The following is a 15,679-nucleotide window of genomic DNA, read 5'->3' as shown; positions in this document are numbered from 1 at the left end:
GATCAGCAAGGGAATCCTGGGAGTAAAGGTCAATCACGACCTGACTGCAGCACCAGCTTCAACAGCAATGCCGCAACAACAGAATCAAAGGAAACTGTAGAATGATCAGGATGTCCTTTTTTCCCCCTCCAAATGACTTGTGAAAGAGGACTCTTTGGTCTTAGGGTGCTCCTTAGGTTCTTGGAAAATTCAAGGGACAGAGTACAGGAGATAGCCCTCAAAGGAAAGTAGAGGGTCTTCTACAAAACTGAACATTTCAAGACCCAAGTTACTAGTTAGAAAACACAGATGTAACATTATTTGTGTCCCATGCAGAGGGGTTATACTTGAAATGAAATGGATAAGGTTAGGCTCCTGGAGGATAAAGGTCTCAAAAGTCCTGAGATAAAGAATCCTGCACACATTCCTACTTCCAACTAGCCTAGTCCTTTGCTTGATTTCTGGCTAATGTTGTGGACTAACTGACTGCCATTCCAAAACTGCCTGACCAAACTACGAAATCCCATCTGTTACATACGAAGTTAACAGTTAAATTATTTTAAACCTCAGTTTAGTAATAACTAGCATTTTAGTACAAACACTTACAGATTAAAACCCCTAATATAAGCATATTCATCTGCAGCCCATCCATATACATCTTGAGGAAAGGGGTCAATACCTTGCTGAAGAACAAGCCTGACTACATTTGTTGAGTCATAATTTACAGCAAGCATGAAGGCTGTTCTAAAATAACAGAGATGACTTCATTCTTAGGAATTTAGAGTTATTTCAACAGCTAATTTGATATACTTTATCAGGTTAATATCTTGCCTATCTGTTCAGAATCGACCATTTACATGTTTCAGTGTTCATCTATGTAAATGACTCCAAGACTAAAATGAAGGGACAAAAAGGAAGCTTCTTGTCCCACCTGGGTAATGTATTATAGAGTTGTTAATTTAAAGTCTTTTGATAAACAAAAAACTATGCTAGGTCACTTATCTGAATAGATAAAGATTTAAAAAAAATAATTCCCCACGTTTTCCTTAATCTGATACAGTGCACTTCAAAGCCATCTAGAGGTCGAGTAAGTATAAAAACTATCTGCAGGCTTGAAATGATAATATTTTAATGCAAATGCTAACAAAACAGGCATAATTATAGTTAACGATGCTGATAAGCATATGGTAGGCACTAAATTAAATGCTATATATATAAAATATGATTTACACACAACCACCCTTGAAGGATATATTATTATCCTCCTTTTCATATCAGGAAACATATTTAGTGATGATACATAACACTCCCAAGGTCACAACACCTAGCCAGTAGGAAAGCTATGAATCAACCTAGTCTTGTGTGAATCTAAAGCACAGCTCTTCCTTCTTTATCACCCACCTATAACTTATCCTCATTAAAGGAAAAATCTATACGGTTAAAGTTATTTTTCATCTTTCTACTCCTACCAATTGAAAATAAAATCAAAAATACATATACTGTACATGAAAAAGGATAAAACCTGATGAGACTTGGTAATAGTAATCATCATTTAGAGATCACCTAACGACATCAGTATTACTCAAAAAAAAAAAGCAATTTAAAGAAAAGTGTCATCCAAAAGACACAACAACTCCTATTTATGTTTAATATGCATCTTTTTTTAACATTTATTTGCTTTTGAGAGACAGAGCTCAAACAAGGAAAGGGAGAGAGAGCGGGATACACAGAATCCAAAGCAACTCCAGGCTCTGAGCTGTCAGCACAGAGCCCGGCGTGGGGCTCGAACCCACGAACCATGACATCATGTCCACAGCCAAAGTCATAGACTTAACCAACTGAGACACCTAGGCACCCCAATAAACATCTTTGAAGGAAAAATGTATATGAAGTAGAAATTCTTTTTTTTTTAAGTTTATTTACGATTTATTTTGAGAAAGAGAGAGAGTGCACACCAGACTGTGGGCAAGGGGCAGAGACACCGAGAGAGAGAGAGAGAGAGAGAGAGAGAGAGAGAGAGAGAGAGAGAATCCGAAGCAGGCTCTGCACTGTCAGCACAGAGCCTGATGTGGGGTTTAACCCATGAACCATGAGATGATCACCTGAGCCAAAGTTGGATGCTTAACCAACTGAGCCACCCAGGTCCCTCTATGAAGTAGAAGTTTAAAAAATACCATAAAAGGGTTAAGAAGGCCAATAGTGTGCCATTAAGTAAATTAAGAGCTGAGAGTCCACCCTTTATAAAACTAAAATGAAATCCCTTTAGTTAACACAAAATCATGTGGCAGAAAACAAACAAACAAACAAACAAACAAAAAACATTGCAGGAGCAACTGGGTGACTCAGTTGTTTAAGCATCAGACTCTTGACCTCAGCTCAGGTCTTGATCTCAGAGTCATGAGTTCAGGCCCAGCATTGGACTCTACGCCGAACATGGAACCTACTTAAAAATAAACACTGCAAATGACATGAGTCAACATCATCAAGGAATATGAATTCTGCTATACCCTGTTCTTCATGTTGCCCAGTCAGAATAATTGCTTTCTACCTAACTGGTGATGTGTTGACATTTTTCACTATATAATTATAAATTAATCTTCTTCTTCTGAAGTTAGTCTTCCTGACTTGAATAATTATTACCGCTGTAGAACCATACTAAGGTTGAAAAGAAAACTACTGCACCTTTTTAATTTATCCTCTGCATGTATATTTGCTGCCTTTTCTACCAGAACTTCCACTATTTGCTGTTTGTTTTCATTTATGGCAACTAGAAGTGGTGTGATGTTATCCTGTAAAAGAGCAAAAACAATTTAGAATTTACAAAATTACACCTTTCCATACGGAATTTTAAAACATACAAAAGATCCTCTAAACTGAAACATATAATACAAAAAGTAAATAAAAAATGGCCTCTTCCTTCCCACCACTGTGCTTTCACCTGCTGCTGCTTCTCTTTAAAATAGCCCTCCTCCACTGGGGCACCTGGGTGGCTCAGTTGGTTAAGTGACCAACTGCAGCTCAGGTCATGAGCTCAGGGTTTGTGAGTTCGATCCCTGCATTGTGCTCTATGCTGGCAGCGCACAGCCTGGAGCCTGTTCCAGATTCTGTCTCTCTCTCTCTCTCTCTCTCAAAAAGAAATACACATTAGGGGCGCCTGGGTGGCGCAGTCGGTTAAGCGTCCGACTTCAGCCAGGTCACGATCTCGCGGTCCGTGAGTTCGAGCCCCGCGTCAGGCTCTGGGCTGATGGCTCGGAGCCTGGAGCCTGTTTCCGATTCTGTGTCTCCCTCTCTCTCTGCCCCTCCCCGTTCATGCTCTGTCTCTCTGTGTCCCAAAAATAAATAAAAAATGTTGAAAAAAAAAAGAAATACACATTAAAAATTGTTTTTAATAAAATAGCCCTTCTCCACCTTCTTCAACAGATCATATGAAGTCATTCTCTTAAACTCACTTCAAACACTCACTGGTTCCAAGACTGTTGCTTCTATCACAGTACTTATCATGGTATACTGTATTATTCCCTATCTAAACCAAGAGCTTCTTGAGAGCAGGGGCTATTTCTTATCTCTGTATCTCCAAACTCCAAAACACAGCAGTATATGATTTAAGTACTTTTACTGAATTAATAACCTAAATGATCATCTCTGGAGTAGTGTTTCTTAAATTATCTTCCAAAGAATACCTACTTTGCCAGAAGGTAAGTACTATGTCCCAATGGAAATATTTCATGATCATCTATGTTTGAGAAATATTATAAAACTGCATTATATGTCTGGCATTACAGAAATCCATGTAAATCTGCTCAGTCCCCATTTGACAATCCTTTTTGTGGCAAACATTCACATTTGAGGAATCAGAGTTTCAGGGATATAGTTTGGAGAGATTTCCGATAAAGGTGAAGCTTTTCCCCAAGTTATACAAACTTGCTTGTCTTCTGTCAGTGGTATCAGGATCCACTGACATCCGAGATGTCAACATAAGGCATCACTGCTCCAAATGGGTCACTAAGGAGATGGGCTCAGAACTCCAAGAGTTAAGCCTCAAATGAACTTTGATTACTTAATATTAAATAGCCCATGGTCTTTCTCCTATTATAAAATGCTAAATTTTTATCTTAACTGTTAGGAAGCTCCATATGAAATTTTATTGTCAATTATAATAATCCTGGGACCCTAATATGTATCTACTTCTAAAAAAATTGTTTGTATTCTAGTTGTATTCCAGTTTCCACTGGAATAGCTACTTACTTTATATTTTAGGCAAAATATAAATTAGAAATAAAAATGTAATGGCTTATCAATAAAAATTCAAACACTGATTTATACAGATCATTTTTAGCATAATGAAAGTGACTACATTATTTGCATTTTTAGGGAACAATGCTGAGGAGAAAGAGAATATTGTCTGCAATAGGCATAACCTATTCAACTGTAACCATGATTAATCTAATACAGTTTGCAAATATTCCAATAGGAATATGATTATTCAAATTTTGTTTCTTTTAATGCTTATTTATTTTTGACAGAGAGAGACAGAGCATGAGCTGGCGAGGGGCAGAGAGAGAGGGAGACACAGAATCCGAAGCAGGCTACAGTCTCTGAGCTGTCAGCACAGAGCCCCACACGGGGCTCAAACTCGCAGACAGCGAGATCATGACCTGAGCCGAAGTCGGACGCTCAACCGACTGAGCCACCCAGGCGCCCCAGGAATACGATTATTTATAGTATACAGAAGGAAAAAGTGTCTTGTTTTCAAACTAACTTATGGGGCACCTGGGTGGCTCAGTCAGTTAAAAGGCCGACTTCGGTTCAGGTCATGATGTCATGGTTTGTGAGTTCAAGCCCTGCATTGGGCTCTATGCTGACAGCTCAGCCTGGAGCCTGCTTGGGATTCTGTGTCTCCCTTTCTCTCTGCCCCTCCCCCACTCATGCACGTGCTCTCTCTCTTTGAAAAATCAATAAACATTAAAAAAAATGAATAGAATACAAAAACAACTTAGAAAGTCTAACCTGGAAAATTCAATCCTATTCCGAAGACACTAACATAAAATACAAAATATATATTATAAATTAATATGGATTGCCTTGAAACCCTTGAAATCTTTATCAAAATAGACCATAAAACAGAGGCGACTGGGTAGCTCAGTCAGTTAAGCATATGACTCCTGACTTTGGCTCAAGACATGGTCTCATGATTCATGAGTTCAAACCCAGTGCCTCCTAGGGATTGTCTCTCTCTTTCTCAAAATTAACTTTAAAAAAAATTACCAAGATTTCTTTGTGTCCAAAAGAGATCTGATTAGCACAGTCTAATATATATATATATATATATATATATATATATATATATATATGTATATGTATAAATATATGTGTGTATGTTTTTGTGTATATCACAGAAATATATGATATATATGTGTATATATATATACATATATATATATACATATATATATACATATATATAATAAAACAGTAATTGTAAACGCATTGCTTATGGAGGCAAAGTAGGTGACTTGAGTAAGTGAAGAACCTAAGTGGGGACAGTAGCAAACTGGAGACACACATACCTCATATAAAAAGGTCAGCCGCTGAAATGCATACCAAACAGTAGTATGGGCTCAAAGTACCAGGTATGATTCTATAAGAAGTGTCTGATCCAGATTTCTGCATGAGTGTCATAATTTTAAATGTTGACTCAATTTATGGAGGAAACGAAACACATCCAGGGGACAAATTTAGTCAATAGCCCACGGGTATTTTGGTTGTGCATAAAGCAAATATTTGTATGTAAATCTTTCCTGAAGTATCAGTATCACATTTTAGCAAAAACTTAGGCCCCGACATGTAATAAAAATTGCTATTAAGACTCATAAGAGGGTAGGGGAGCCTGGGTGGTTCAGTCGGTTGAGCGTCCGACTTCGGCTCAGGTCACGATCTCACAGTCCATGAGTTCGAGCCCCGCGTCAGGCTCTGGGATGATGGCTCAGAGCCTGGAGCCTGCTTCCAATTCTGTGTCTCCCTCTCTCTCTGCCCCTCCCCCATTCATGCTCTGTCCCTCTCTGTCTCAAAAATAAATAAATGTTAAAAAAATATTTTAAAAAACAAGAAAAAAAAAGACTCATAAGAGGGGAGCCTGGGTGGCTTAGTCACTTGAGCATCTGACGCTTGACTTCAGCTCAGGTCATGATCCCAGAGTTGTGGGACTGAGTTCTGCATCAAGCTTGGCACTGAGCTTGGAGCCTGCTTGAGGTTCTCCCTCTCTCCCTCTGCCCTTCTCCCCCACTCACACTCTCTCTGTCTAAAAGAATCACAACAAAAAGACTCGTAACACCCACTTTAAGAATTTTTCCAACGCTTCTTAAAACCGCAATCTATCTGTGTTTAATTCTCCCAGACTGTTAATCAAATAGACAAATTAGTTCACAACTATGCCAAAACTAAATTATGAAAACAATTCCCAACTGCATTGTCACTAACTACATTTCCATGTTTAAAACTACCATTTGGATTATACCAGGGCAATATGAATTTAACAGACATCATAAGACAGTCGGTCACATAGCTTCAACTAATAAAGAAGATTGAAGATTTTATCCTATTGCAATCAGGAAAACACTGCTTGTAATAACCAAATGGCTATGAATATGAGAGAGAGAGAGAGAGAGAGAGAGAGCAAGCATGAGCGAGTGGGGGAGGGGCAGGGAGAGAGATTCTCATGTGTCTCTGCACCATCAGTGCAGAGCCCAATGTGGGGCTCAAACTCACAAACCATGAGATCACAACCTGAGTGGAAGTCGGTCACTTAATCAACCGAAAAACCTGTGTACCCCTGCATTCAATAGTTAGCTTTTTTTAATTTTTTTTAAATGTGCACTTTTTGTGGAAGAGAGAGAAAGAGCACGAGCAGGGGAGGGGCAAAAAGAGAGGGAGACTACAGAATATGAAGCAGGCTCCACGCTTTGTCTAAGCTGTCAGCACAGAGCCCAACACGGGGCTAGAACTTGTGAACTGTGAGATGATGCCTGAGCCTGAAGTCAGACACTTAACCGACTGAGCCACCCACACACCCCAGTAGTTCTTAACCAAGAGTTGTAGCACAGTCTCAAAAAAAATATTTCTAAATATCCATGTCTATGTATACATGTTACTAGATTTACTCAAACTCTTCAGGGGAGAGTTTAGGCTTGTTAAAAAAAAATTGAAACTTCCCCAGGGCACGGGGATTCACCACCACAATTCTAGCTGAGAGGTGGTGCAGCAGACAATCACATCAGTCTCATCTATGTGGCCAACTCCCTCTATCATTTAAATATTTAGCCAAAAAAATGACTTATCAAAACTGCATTTAATTTCCCTGAGCAGAGGTAGAACAGGGACTAAATGTAAAGTCCAAATGCAACTTGATTGCATTACTTTTAAACTTCTTACTTCCAATCAAGATATTCTAGATTTCAGAGCAGAGTTTAGACTCTTACCTAAGTGGCTGTTTCTGCCAGAATAGGATTATATGACAGTGAATTATTTGTTCTTTTTTCTCCTTGACCACTTAATCAACCACCTGTTCACTGCCAATCTGATTTCCTCTGAGTCCTCCTACACTTGGTCTCTAGGCAGGTTTGCAACTCACTCTTTCCCTAAGTAACAATTATTCCCCTCAAACATTGAAGACTCCTTGACTAAACGTATAAACTGAAGGGGAAAAAAAAACAATAAAACAAACAACCTCTTCTTGATATTTTCTCTCACTTGTCAAATTTCCAAATTGGCCCACTTAGTTCTGACTGCTCCCTCCTTTCCCCTTTTTTCTCTTAAGCCTTGGCCAATAAAAGATAAATCCCATTTTTATAAATCACTTTTTTATCAAATAGGAACTTGTCAACAGCAGCAATATTTTTTATTGTAAAATGCATTTCTTTTCTTTGAGTTTTAAGACAAAGCCTAGGGCAAATTTTGCTTTCCTGTGTTGTTTTTCACTAATAAAAAAAATTGGATGGGAAAAATATTTGAAAAAAAATAAGTTTTACCTTTAACAAATATATTGTTTTCATAAATATTTGCCATAAATACATAAAACAAAGCAGTATTCTCTGTTTCTTTAGAAGTATCCTTATTTAAAATGAAATCGTAGGGGTGCCTAGGTGGCTCAGTTGGTAGAGCATCCAACTTTGGCTCAGGTCTTAATCTCATGGCTCATGAGTTCATGCCCTGCATTGGGCTCTGTGCTGACAGCTGGGAGCCTGGAGCCTGCTTCAGATTCTGAGTCTCCCTCTCTCTCTCTGCCCCTCTCCCCCTCTTGTTCTCTCTCTCTCTCTCTCTCTCTCTCTCTCTCTCTCTCTCAAAAATAAATAAAAAATAATAGGAAGAAAGAAAGAAAGAAAGAAAGAAATCTTAGATAAATAAGTTACTGCCAAATATTTTCATTCAGGGAACCCTTGAACTTCCGAATACGTAAAATTGACCCTGCCCATGTCAACCAAGGGTGTTCCTCTAGGGGCTTCAGCAGTGAGAGGTAATGCATGTCAAAGAAAAGGAAGGTGGGCCAGCAAGTGTGGCCATCATCTACTCCCCATGTACAGCTACAACCCTGCTGAGGAGCTACACAAGGTTGAGCAGGAGCTACTCTCTGAAGTGGGACACCCCAACATGGTACATGGCTGGCCGAGTGGCTACCAACACAAGTAGATGCCTTTGCTGGATGTCCAGACATGACCTGACCCCAATGTCCTCATCTTCAGAGCACCGGGGCCTGCAGTGCCCAGCACCTGCAACCTGTTGCTTTCTCCTCCCGCTTGCACACATCCAAGCTCTCCCTGCTGGGTCTGGGTCTCCATTCCTCCTCCCACCTATCCCCAGCAGCACCCCTTGCCTAAGCCCCTGCATAGCACCCAGCCTCCATCGTCGCCTCACTCCCCTCTAGACCTTTAGTCCTTTATGGGCTCTGAGACTACCATCCACTTGTAGGCACTAATGGAAACATTTTCTTTCTGGGGTGGAAGGGTGGCTGGGAGATACAACTTTGCCCTTTCTGTGGGCACTACTTTTTTCTAGCCCTCCCTGACTTGGCATTGGAGTTATTTCCATGATGAAAGGGCCTGATATATAGAATTCAGTGAGTGAGTATGTGTGTGCATGCGTGCATGCGTGTGTGTGTGTGTGAAATAAAACATTTTGTGGCTAAAATATTCACGTGTATATATAAAATTTCAAATAATGTATAAATTAGTTCTTTACCTTATTTCTTGCTTCAGTATTCGCATTGTATAGCAGCAGCTTCTCTATTATGGATATATTATCACCAAAGGCCGCATAGTGGAGAGCAGTGTTGCCACTCACATCCCTAATATTTGGATCGGCACCATTTTCCAATAGTATGTTTACACATTTCTCTTCCTGGCACTGTACGGCCTGTCAGTGATATGCCAAGAAACAGAGTGTAAATTCTGAGAATTTAAAGTAAGCATGCCACAGGTTTCACCAATTCGTTTTGTTTCAAGGCAATAATTTCATTTTCATTCTAAGTAATGACATCAAATCTATCTCAGGCAGACATAGCTGGTACTACATACCTTCATGAGAGCTGTCCTGTTTTCATGATCACAGAGGTTAAGATGACATTTCCTCTCTACTAGGAGGCTCACCACTTCTGGATGGCCATTGGCACAGGCCAAATGGAGAGCAGTCCTAAAAAAGTGAGAGGACTTTTTAGGAAATGATAGTGCACTCTCTCAAAACTTGCAGTTAATTCAGGAAATTGTAAACATTAAGTAGCATGTTATTCCTATGCCTCCAAAACAAAGATTCAGTTTTCCTCTGGAGAAAGTACAATATTTAGTAGTGATTACTCATCACACTAATAAAAGAGTGGCCTGTTTGAAGAGAAAGAGCATGACCTGGGGATTCAGCTCCACTTGGGTTTGAATCCTAGTTTAACTCTGTCACTCACTAGTTATTGCTTAGACTTATCCTCAATGTCCTCAACAAAAGGGGATAACAATAGTAGTTGTCTCGTGTCATCTGGCTAGCTCAGTCTGAAAAGCATGTAACTCTTGATCTCAGGGTCGTGAGTTTGAAGCCCCACGTAGGTGCAGAGATTAGTAAAAAAAAAAAAAAGATAATAAAATGAAATGAAATGAAATGAAATGAAATGAAATACTGAGTAGTTATCTCACAAGACCTCGTTGTGATGCTTAAATGAGGATCTATGCAAGTATTTAGAACATTTCCTAGCACAAATAACATCTCAATAGTTGTTGGATAATATAATTAAATAACATCTCAATAGTTGTTGGATAATATAATTTTTACCATTACTACTGCTTTACATAAACAACACTTCAATTAGGTACCTTGATACAATTACACCTACTTTGCAGATATGTTTTAAGGATTAGCAAGAATACTGCGTTTCAATGATTCTAAGATGCTCATTTTGTCACATTTTAATATCTCTGATATTGGAATGCAATTTATAACTCAAAATGTCTTACAACTGTAAATGGCAGGACTTTAAAAAAATAATTGGCATATAAAATAGTGGGACACCATAGAATCTTGGTGCCTTCCATTATGTGAAATGATGGTATATACAATAGGTCTATTGCAGTTCTAGTCATATGATTGGCACTTAAATAAATTTTAGTTCTGAAAAGCATTATAGGAAAAGAGGACTAAATTAACAAAAGGAAAACATTTTTTAAGGACTCCTTACTTTGCTTCTCAAGAAAGTTTAAGCCACAGGAAACTCAGGATTCCAATGACTAGGAACAGCTCATTTTATTAAGTATTGAGGTCTACAGATTGTACGAAAATCAAGTATTTCCAGTGATCAATATTAGTACCTACTACTATCGTAAATTTCAGAAGGGCAGGTAAAGGTTATCTTTTACAATTTCCTATCTTCAGAAACTTTGACAGGAAAGAGGAAAACTTCCCATTGAGAGTAAATCCTAATACTTCAATGTAAAATTTCTCATCTTAGGGGTGCCTTGCCGGCTCAGTCAGTAGCGCATAGGACCTTGATCTCAGGGTTGTAAATTTGAGCCCCACGATGGGTATAGAGATTACTTAAAAATAAAATCTGGTGCAGAGCCTGCTTTAGATGCTCTGTCCCTCCTCTCCTTTTCCCCCTCCCCCTGCTCATGCTTTCACCCTCAACAATAAATAACACTTAAAACATAAAGTAAACAAGATAAAAGCTGGGGCACCTGGGTGGCTCAGTCTGTTAAGCGTGCAGCTCTTGATCGGGCTCAAGTCACGATCTCATGTTCACTGGCTCAAGCCCCATGCTGGGACTCTTGGAAAAGTGTATTGGAAAAGTTCCTGCTTTCAGCACGGGGCCTGCTTGGGATTCTCTCTCTGTCCTTCCATTGTCCCCATCCCCACCCCCACCCCATCTTTCTCAAAAAATAAATAAATAAACTTAAAAAAATAAAATCTTTAGAAAATAAATAAATAAAATTCCTCATCTTGCTCATACTGTGCAAAATGAAGTCTTTGTGAACAAAAGGATCTTGGGTAGAGTATGTCCGCTAAATAATATATGTGCAGGTTCTAGGTGATAAATAAATGGATGGAAAGAGTGGATAAATACATTTGGAGAGTTCAATATTTTTAAAGAAAAGGTATATAAAGGAAAGCATACTTCTGAAACAGTAAATAATCACTTATATCTGCTGTCTTATTTTTTTCATAAGCACACAACTAATATATTTTATTTTCATGATTAATATAAACCATTTACCTATTACTCGTAATAAAGCTACCTATAACAGAAAACATATGTATATGCTTAATATATGCATAATAAAATCTACAAGTGCAAATAAAAATACTCCCTTTACTTCTGAAGAGGCCAAAAGTTGTCCAAATATGCCAATCCTCAAAAATCATTTTAATTAACTCACTTTTCTTATTTTACATCCAAAAATATTTTTTAACACAAAGTGAGAAATTATTTTTATGTATATAAGATCAATATTCTTGCTCTTCTCCAGGATTACTTCAACGACAATAAACCCTTTCTGTTGATAATAAACTTTTAATAGGACCTTTATACACCTTTTCCTGTAGAAAGCACAGATTTTCTTTGAAGGCAAAGAAAAATGCATGTAAATACAAAGGCTCAGAAATAACAAATGTCATCCCATTTTGTGCATATTTGGGCTTAACATAAAACCGTAGTCTGCTTGTGTGTACCTATGATCACACTGATTTTTGTTCTCACTTAATGATCAACTAAAGCACAGCTCTGCATCTCTGTGTATATCTATTATCTATGCCACTTTCAATGATCACATATCCATCTTATGGATGTAATGACATTTACTTATAAAAGCCATTATACGAGTTCTTCTTAATACATTGCTATTTTAAATAGTGCTGAGAAAAGCAAAATGTATGTCATTTATCTCTAGTGATTTCCTAAAGATATTTTAGTAGAAATAAAATTGATGGGTAAAAGGAATACATATTTTTAAAATGTGGTACTTACACGAAATTGTCTATTGGAAAGTTGAAAACAACTTAAACTTTAGCGGCAGTATAAGCACCATCACTCTATTTTCACAAAGGTTGTAGATGGAAAACTGTATTTCAGTCGCTTTTTCACTTAAATTTCTTTTTTCCCAGGGACACTATATTTCCCTATGTCCACTGGTCCCTTGTAGATATGCAAAGAAATACTTTGCACGATTTCAAATTACAGGTTTTTGTTCATTTTGATTTCAAAGACTTCTCTGTAAAACGAAGATAGATTCTGTTGTCTGATACAAATATGTTGTAAATATTTGCAAGTGCATTGTCTTTTATTTTAATAATATTATTTTCTGATAGAGGCTTTTAGTTTTTTATGTTGCTAAATCAATCTCCAGAATTCTTGATATAAAAAAATATTTTTTAATATTTATGTATTTTTGGGAGACAGAGACACAGCGTGCAAGCAAGGGAGGGGCAGAGAGAGAGGGAGACACAGAATCTGAGCTGTCAGCACAGAGCCTGAAGCGGGGCTCGAACCCACAAAGCACGGGATCATGACTCCCAAAGTCAGACCACTTAACTGACTGAGCCACCCAGGGGCCCCATTTTTTTTTTTTTTGAGAGAGAGAGAGAGAGAGAGAGAGAGAGAGGCAACACAGAATCCCAAGCATGCTCCACATTGACAGCAGGGAGCCCGTCGAAGGACTTGAACACACGAACACCTGAGATTATGACCTGAGCCGAAATCAAGAGTCAGAGGCTTAACTGACTGAGCCACCCAGGCACCCCCCAAAAGTCTTGCTTTTCAAGTCATTCTTAGGATGGGTAAATAGGCATTTGTAGGATTTTTTTCTGTTACTTTTCTTATTTTGCCAATTAAAATTTTTAAATTGACATCCCATCTGGAACTTAATTTAGGGAGATAAAATTCTAACAAGTTTTCTCCAAATCGGCTGTTTCTCCACTACTTACGAATAGTTCACCTTTTCCTACTAATATGAAATGTCACCAGTATGAAATTCTAAAGTCTTATGTATATTTGAGCGTTGGTCATGTTCTACACTGCACCACTCCTTTATCTGTCTTTTCAGCTGTGTGTAAATGAATAATTTGAGGAAATTTCAGGTATATTTTGATATCTGGAAGGGCAAATCTACCTCCTATATAAAAACATAAGTTCTTAGGTTAATTCCAGTTTGTTAACATACAGTGTTCTATAAATTTCAGATGTACAAGATAGTGAGTCCAAAACTTTCCTTAATGACATCACAAGAAGAGCATGTGTAGCTCAAAATTCTTAAAACCAGGATGCTTTCATTTGCTTTACCTAACACTGACAAATACAGGAAGGGCACACATTTTGAGAAAAAGGAGTCCTCCTATTCAGAGCCATCTTCCACTTCAAAATGTCCTTCCAAGGTCCCTCAGGAAATAGCACCTAAGTGTACACAGACATAAACTGGATACTGGATTTTGTCCCAAGAATTTCTAGCCCAGAAGTTGATTACAGGAATTATTTCTCCCATTATGCACTTTTCTGTGACGTTATGGTATGAAAATGAGTCCATTACAAACAACATGTTGTCGACACTTAATTTCGTGTGTATTACTATTGAAATTTGGGTAAATCATGTCAAATTTGAGAGTCAAGTGGTCTATTCAGGAATTACGGGGTACGTGCCAGGGCAGCTGAAGACTCTGTTTTTGCCGCTCACGCTGTTGGCCTGGTGCTAGACCACATAGGGTTCCCACGACCGAGGGGCAGCGGGACCTCAGGAGGGAAGAGAACCCAGCTCCCCGAGGGAGGGCTCGGATGCACAGGTAGAGCTAGGCCAGGTGTGCTCTTCTCCCAGGTCCGTCCCGCCTCCTCCCTGCCAGCCTCCAAGCCCCTATTACCTGTTCATTTTGTCTCTATCATCCACGCCATTTTCCGCGAAGAACAGAATCTGCTGCACTTGCGCTGCGTTGCCCACACAGGCAGCCTTGTGGATCTTTCTGAGATCTCTGTCTTGGACATGGTAACCCAGCAGCAAGTTGTCAATTCCATTGTTCTTCTGCCCAACGCCCCTGCCCTGCCTCTGCAAGCCAGAAGCGGAGCCCAAGGGCGACATGCCCTTCTCCCTCCCGAACCCCCAATTCCTCTTCATTGTGAAGCCTGCGGGCTCCACAGAGACTTCACCCCGCCCTCCCTTTCCACTACCTCCCGAGCCCAACACTAGCGCCGGAGACAGGCCAAACCCGCCTGGCCACAACACCCCAGCAGTGAGGATCCGCCTTTTGGTAGCTGCCACTTCTCAGTAACCGGCAACAAGCAATACCGCCAGACACAAGCGCGCTTGCGCACTTCAGAAGAGGCATCCACTGCGCATGCGCACAGAGGCCTAACTGTCAACGGTAACCAAAGCTCCGATGCCCCCCACCCCCCCCCCCCCAGGCCCAGGGCCGCGCAGCGAACAGAGAGGAGGGGGCTCCGGTGGGGGGTGGGGCGGGGTCCAAAGCCGCGGAACCCAGCGGGAGCCAGCACCTCTGCTCGCCACGCTCGGGTCTCGCCTCGGCACCCTTCTCGCCCCACGCGCGCCTCCCGAGGGGCCCCTTCCCCGCGCCGCAGCCCAGGGTGCAGCCAGGCGGCCATGCCTGCACCGTGGGAAGGGGTGGAGGTGGGGCGTGAGGCGGGGATAGGGGCCGGGCCGGGGCCGCGACGCCCGCGAAGCCTGGAGCCCGCTGCAGCCGCCACCGGATCCCGGGATGGGACGAGAGACTGCGGCGGAAGCCAGCATCTCCCAGCCTGGGGCTCCGGGGGCCGCGGAGCCAACGCCGCCGCCACCGCCGCCGCCACCGCCGCTGTTGCCTCCGCTGCTGAGACCAGGCTGGAGATGGGTGAGTTGACACTGGCGTCACGGGGGACCCGCGCCACAGCCCCTCCATCCACGCACTCCTAGCCCTCCGCCTTGAACTCCGCGCTGACGGCACAATCCCCCCCCCCACGCTTTCAGGGCTCCCACAGCCCCCTCCCTCCCTGAGCATGACCCTAGGGGCGGGAGCGGGAACCCCGGGCCCGGGGGTTGGGGGCTTCGATACAGGGAGGTGGGGGTCGGATGCCAGGGAGACTATTGGGCTCCCACTCCCACGCCCAGGCCCAGCGTGGCACTGTGAACGGAGGGGGGGGGGGGCTCCGGTGGGTGGTGGGGCAGGGTCCGGAGCTGCCAAGCCAGGCGGGAGCTGGCAC

General features: G+C 41.0%; 1 protein-coding gene across 1 annotated transcript; it reads right to left on the bottom strand.

The window, feature by feature from the left end:
- Nucleotides 1-2,615: 2,615 nt before the first annotated feature.
- Nucleotides 2,616-14,814, bottom strand: LOC131496459 (ankyrin repeat domain-containing protein 26-like). Its single transcript, XM_058702017.1, has 4 exons — nucleotides 14,350-14,814; nucleotides 9,546-9,660; nucleotides 9,211-9,384; nucleotides 2,616-2,768 (listed from the first exon to the last, which is right to left on the bottom strand). The coding sequence occupies exons 1-4, from the start codon at nucleotides 14,598-14,600 to the stop codon at nucleotides 2,616-2,618; spliced, it is 693 nt and encodes a 230-aa protein (XP_058558000.1). The 5' UTR covers nucleotides 14,601-14,814.
- Nucleotides 14,815-15,679: the final 865 nt, after the last annotated feature.

This window comes from Neofelis nebulosa, chromosome 15, assembly GCF_028018385.1.
Source record: "Neofelis nebulosa isolate mNeoNeb1 chromosome 15, mNeoNeb1.pri, whole genome shotgun sequence".
In the NCBI taxonomy this organism is placed as follows: domain Eukaryota; kingdom Metazoa; phylum Chordata; class Mammalia; order Carnivora; family Felidae; genus Neofelis; species Neofelis nebulosa.
This window is presented reverse-complemented; position numbering and strand designations above follow the sequence as displayed.